The sequence below is a fragment of the Dendroctonus ponderosae genome, unplaced genomic scaffold, assembly GCF_020466585.1.
Source record: "Dendroctonus ponderosae isolate FM_Combo_2020 unplaced genomic scaffold, Dpon_F_20191213v2 Dpon_F_20191213_2, whole genome shotgun sequence".
NCBI lineage: Eukaryota > Metazoa > Arthropoda > Insecta > Coleoptera > Curculionidae > Dendroctonus > Dendroctonus ponderosae.
In genome coordinates, this window is record NW_026018165.1 from 17,162,557 (window position 1) to 17,168,344 (window position 5,788).

Below are 5,788 nucleotides of genomic sequence, written 5' to 3' on the forward strand. Positions count from 1 at the left end.
AAAAAATGAATCCGCCTCAACAATATAGAACTTATCTACCTGTTGATGCAGTGGCAACAGTCACGTCTGGAGGTAGAGCCCCTATGATCTTTTTCAGCAAGTAGCTCTTGCCAGTGCCAGCACTGCCTGTAAAAAAAACGTTTTTTCCGGCCAGACAAGCACTAAGCACTTCCTTCTGCTCTAAATTCAAAGACTGACTTGCGATTGGAGTTTCAGAATACAATTTTTTTGCAGCTGGAGCTCTATCTCCACTTGTTCTGAAATTAACGTTAAAGTTGAATCAAGTCTTCACCGACTGTCGAATCGGCATTACATACCTTTCAAGTTTCCTTTTCTTGCCTGCCAATGGCGATGGAGTTGTATCAGTGCTCTTGCCATTCGCTTTTTTAAACGCTGTCTGCAGTTCACTGTTAGTGATAGGCGAAATCTCCTGATACTTGTTTGAGGTGTGCCCCAACACTTGAGCTCGCAATGAGGCACTGCGTGGGCACTCGGGTTTCTCATTAGCCATTTTAATAAATAAAATTCTAAAACCAAAGTTATCCACGTATCTATGTGTATTGCAAACCACGCTGTTCAACAGTTTTCCTGTATATTTTAGCACTCGCAGATGAAACCAAGATTTTATATTATTACATATTTAAAAACAGAGTGTCATGTTTTAACCCATGATTTTAGATTTAAAAAAAATTACTTAATGTACCGTATGTACAGTTTACCGAGATGGCGATATGGAGAGCCACCTGACCAATAGAAATTCCAGAAAAATGTAAAACTAGGCAATTTTTGAATAACTTTCCTCTTGCAGTGGAGTGCTAAAATATATGTGAAACCATGTACAGATAAGTAAGTCCTATAATATTTACTTTAGAAACGATCTTAGCTGTTCTGGTGGGGCATTAGAGAGAAACAAGGTGGCATTTTCTGCAGGAAACTTAATGGATGATTTTCCCTCCTGCATAAACTTGTTATGAACCTGCACATCTTTGCCGAATTGGAATTTTACAGGAGCTGCTTTGTCAGCTACAATTTCAATAACTATCTGGCTGTTGCTACGAAGTATCCTTAAGTTTGAACGCTTGTTGGTCAATTTTCTTTGAATAATGCCTTGCTTGTTTAGCCATTGCACGTTCACTTCACAACACAAAAATCCTTCGTTCTCCATGATTAGCTGAGGAAAGTGGACAACTCTCACAGAAAATGTGACTAATTTACATTCACATAATTCGAAATCCGATTAATGCTGAGAGACACGTACTGAAATAGGGACTTGGTCGTCAGTATAAAACTGGCCCTCAGGTAAATACTTTCAGAAAATACAAATTATATTATTAGTTGAATGCGTTGGTTTTCTAGTCGGCATTTTAGGTTAAGTGTGTCAGTCATAGAGTAAGTAAAATAATCATTTTACTTTCTCTATGGTGCCAGTGGTTGGGCCAAAGAATCCATAGCCTAGATGCGAAAGCACCTGATTTTATTACGATTGACGGCACATTTTACTCAATTTTCTATCTATTTTAGAGTGAGATTACGATTTCAAATAATGAGTTTTACTTTTCAAAAGTAAAATATATAGTTCCAAAGCGTACGGTAAAGGTAACGGGTAAAAAAATTGAATAGGTACTTTGCATACTTCGGTTCTTTAAGGCAAACATTCTGTATATTTGACTTTCCCTGTCAAACGTCTTCCTGCTTTCATGTCACTGTCAATATAGATAGAGCCTGATAGAGCTTTAAAAATTCTTCCGCCACTCCGGTTCCTAGCTTATTTTTAAAATGGCGTTCTGAACATATTTTTATTAACTTTAACAATTTTTACATAAATTTAATATAAATACACTACATACAATAAAATTACATAATTTAAATTTAAACATAAACAAACTAAATGACGTCTATTTTGCTTAATGGTGCATGCTAAAGAAACACAGCGTCAGAGCTGTCAAGATGCTGAACGGAATTTATTTAAATATGCTCCTTCAATTGGTTTTACAAAAAATAGTGCACGGCGCTAAATGTAAATTTTGAAATTGCGCGCCATTCACCGGGGCCAGACCTGTCAAAAATCGCGCCAAAGGAATATTGAAGCTACCACTAGATGCGAGATTAGTTGAATTGCCCTGGGCACTCTCACTTAAAAACCTAACAGAGAACGACTGATTTCATAGTCGCCAGAGGCGCTACAGACGATAAAGAGTTACAGATTAAATCATGAAATAACCCACTGTAGGAAAATATTCTGTGGGTGAATGCGATAACGCAAGTCAAATGTCAAATAAATCTTCCCCATTGTTGCTTGTGGGTTTGTCATGGACAAGATGTCTGTCAATGTTGGTTATTCGCTATCATCCAAAGAATAAGCCTATGCCGATTTTATTCATTTCTGACGATGTAATCTGTGATAAGTTGTATGATTTCCTGCCTCATGATTGTGATATGTTTCCCCATGTTCTCCAATACGTAATTTGTGAATATTTTGTTGGGTAAGTCGAAATCACTTACCTTATTATTCAGGTGGCATTTTCATCAAGAAACAAATAAATGGAAAACAGGATATTTTTCTCATTAGAGCTAGTTCATAGCATCGGGTTGCTCACCGCTGAAACCGGTACTTAATACCTCTGTATTATGTACAATTACAGATTAATATTTAAACAGAAACCTCTGTTCAAAGTGAATAATGATATTTTCATATTTTCAGATTATCTTAAATCAATAATCAATCAATAATCTGCGAAGATGGTTATTGGTGACCTGAAGGCTGTTAGAAAATGCACGGCTTCCTATCACAAAAGGCGTATGTTTTAAAGTTATTCTTAAAAATGCTCCAAAGATTTTTTTACCTGTAAAAAGTATTTATATGAACAATAAACAACAAGTAATATATATATGTATTTTTGTGTAGTTGTGTCATTTATCCCTATTATCAGCTGCCCCTTGCGACACAATTAAAAATAAGCAATTGTAGTGGGTTCATAATACAGGTTTGTTTGAATTCTTTAATTCTCAGCCACCAGGGCGCGCCACTTTGGAACCACAGATCACAGTAATCTTTGTAAACTCGTCTTTATCTCTGAGAGTAACCTCTGTAATCTGTGTTTGGAACTGTCATTCCACGAGAGTGAACAGCCCCTGTCTCCTTGTCTTTATCTATCTATGCCCTGTCTTTTACGTAGGGATCGTCAATCAGCTCGTATATATTTAAAATGGTAAGATTAAATCAACTATTTCTTAGACAATCGTTTAAAAATTAGGGAACTCGTTGGTTACAAAATGTCGCATTTTTGACCCTTTATCATTCTTGATGAAGCGTTTGGTAGTTTGGCATAGCCTAAAAGGCAAATTTTAGAAGGTATTCAGTAGATGTTTAGGTTAAGTTTCAATATCCGAGTGTTTACTAATTCTATAACATTTGGAATCAAATGTATTATAAGGAATCTTGATCTATTCTAATTTGTGATTGAAGGCCAAACGCACCAAGAAGGTAGGAATCACTGGTAAATATGGAACCCGATATGGTGCTTCTCTTCGTAAGATGGTCAAGAAGATGGAAATTACACAGCACAGTAAATATTCATGCAGTTTTTGCGGAAAGGTAAGCAGCAACATTATTTTTTTTAATGTCCAATGTAATAACAGCGTTCTGTTGGTCTGGTTGTCAGCAGCCAGCAATTTTTTATTGAACGAAATCAATTACATTTCAATAGCAATTGATGTCAAAACCCTTGCGTGTAATGTTAAAAATATGCTGACCTTCTAAGTTATCTCTATACTTTTTCGTATTAGTCCAAGTACTACTTAGGAATGAAAATGTATGTTGTTTTAGGATGCTATGAAGAGGTCAGTGGTCGGCATTTGGTCTTGCAAGAGATGTAAAAGGGTCGTCGCAGGTGGCGCTTGGGTTTACGCAACTACTGCTGCCTCTTCAGTAAGGTCAGCGGTAAGGCGTCTGCGGGAAGTGAAAGAGCAGTAAAGCTGTAAAATTAGTTAAATAAAAATGAAACAAAAAATTATTTTTATTGCATCTGTTGTCCTTTAGGACGGGAGTCCTAATAGAAGTTAAATCTGATCTGATCAAGGCAACTGAAAATATACAAGAAAATGTGGTAATTAATGAATTCGCATGGGAATGGGTTTGTACTGGGCCTCGGAATCAAAATGGGAATAATTATGTGTAGTCATAAATCGACTACTCATTTACACCAACATTATCAAACTCACTTTATAAAAAAGTATACTTTTATCAAATAAATTCATATTCTACAAGCATTTACACAAATAATCATATATTTAGTTTATTCTTCGTTCTGGTAACTAGCGTCATCAACTTTTGCGCGGTGTTGCAATGTGCCGACAAAGGTACTTATCCGCCAAAAATGATATGAGAACGATTTTTCTTAGAAAACGGTGAAAGGAAACGAATATTCGTTAGATATTCGAAATTCAGATTTTTGATTCCGAGCCAGAGATGCCAGGTCTACCGATTTTTCGGTAGATGTACCGATTTGTCAAGGAACCTACCGATCTACGGAAACCATGCAGATTTCTACCGAAAAGTAACAAACAAAAATTGAAAAAATTTCCGTGGATTATTTAAAATAATCTAACATATTTCCATTCATGATCAAAGTACGTTGGTAATGGCAGACATTTTATTTTAGAGTTCTTTTTCAAACATAAAGTGAATCAAGCCCGCCATATAGATCATAAATATAATAAAATTATGTTTTATGGATCGTGCGATAGTGGAATCAGGTTCCCTGCAATCTATTTCTGATGTTGCAATGATATTTCCAAATTTAATAAATGATAGTGAATTACAAGACACAGAATGACGTCAGTTGCGAAATGTTGAAGAAATTTAAAAAATTTCTGGAAATATTGAAGAGTTTTGGAGCTAAGTACAAATATTGAAATATAGAGCTGATACATTCGGTTCCAATTTTATTTGTGACCTGCTTATTCTACCTCACTCATTAGCCAAGTTGAACGGATATTTTCACAGGTCAATCTCATGATACAATGAACACATTCATGTATTCATTGTATCACGGGTTAATCTAATGAAAACTAAGTTGAGCAATAAGCTAAAAACGAGTACAACTTCATATTTACTTCCTTACTAACTCATGCTTATTTTAGTATTCCTGTAAGTTTAAAAATTTTGAGAAACGCGCGATTTTATGGAGCCTTTAATAATGAAAGAAAAACGACTTGAGCTTACCTACAGAAACTCGATTTTCGGACCTGGCAACCCTGTTCCGAGCACTAGTTTGTTCCAGAAACCTTGTTACGTGAATTTCATTGAAATAGTCGCAATATTTCTTAAAACTTCGACTAGAATTAAATCAACCAAACATTAGTGCACTTGCTAAGACATCGCTGACGAGTTGTACTTGTGGATAGAAAAGTACTAAAACATATTTGACAAGAATGGGATTTGTAAGAAAAAGTGCCTATCAAGGCCAAAGAACGATATAAAATAATCTTATATATTTTCGTCGTATAAAGGAGTAGCGTCACCTAGAGACATGCTGTGAGGTGACATGTTTGTTCGAGGAGTAGACCGCATAGATCTCGGGCTTTTGCCAACATTCTTCATTTTCGTTCGCTCCAAGTCATCGTGGACATCATCAAAACGGGGCGTTCGTTGGGTTGGGGCACCTCGCGGAGTATTACGACCGTTGTCACTTCTCGGAGTACCTGAAATAGATTTCGAAATTACGAAATGCTCGCTACAAAAGTTATCCTATGCCCGTTTTCCGAACATATCGGTTACATAAGCTTA

General features: G+C 36.0%; 3 protein-coding genes and 1 long non-coding RNA gene across 4 annotated transcripts in view; 2 read left to right on the forward strand and 2 right to left on the reverse strand.

Moving 5' to 3' along the window:
* LOC109536681 (ATP-dependent DNA helicase PIF1) overlaps positions 1–1,414 on the reverse strand; it is a 3,670-nt gene extending 2,256 nt beyond the window's left edge. Inside the window, exons 1-3 of the mRNA XM_019902996.2 lie at positions 867–1,414; positions 318–527; positions 40–257 (exon numbers count right to left, since the gene is read on the reverse strand). Coding sequence (XP_019758555.2) covers positions 40–257; positions 318–527; positions 867–1,165 — 727 coding nt within the window. The 5' untranslated portion in view covers positions 1,166–1,414. The remainder of the gene's footprint in view (positions 1–39; positions 258–317; positions 528–866) is intronic.
* A 430-nt stretch (positions 1,415–1,844) lies between these two features.
* On the forward strand, positions 1,845–2,928 carry LOC125503379. Its single transcript, XR_007280801.1, has 2 exons — positions 1,845–2,483; positions 2,702–2,928. It is a non-coding gene; the product is annotated as an uncharacterized LOC125503379 (long non-coding RNA).
* A 161-nt stretch (positions 2,929–3,089) lies between these two features.
* LOC109536680 (60S ribosomal protein L37a) lies at positions 3,090–4,013 on the forward strand. Its single transcript, XM_019902995.2, has 3 exons — positions 3,090–3,209; positions 3,467–3,595; positions 3,827–4,013. Exons 1-3 carry the CDS (start codon positions 3,207–3,209, stop codon positions 3,971–3,973), a joined length of 279 nt encoding a protein of 92 aa, XP_019758554.1. The 5' UTR covers positions 3,090–3,206; the 3' UTR covers positions 3,974–4,013.
* Positions 4,014–5,471: 1,458 nt separating this feature from the next.
* Positions 5,472–5,705, reverse strand: LOC125503372 (transcription elongation factor SPT6-like; the record flags this gene model as incomplete). The annotated part of the gene is given in 1 exon segment (XM_048663602.1): positions 5,472–5,705. A coding segment is annotated over 1 exon segment (217 nt), but the record flags the coding sequence as incomplete, so codon positions are not given.
* Between the last annotated feature and the right edge of the window lie 83 nt (positions 5,706–5,788).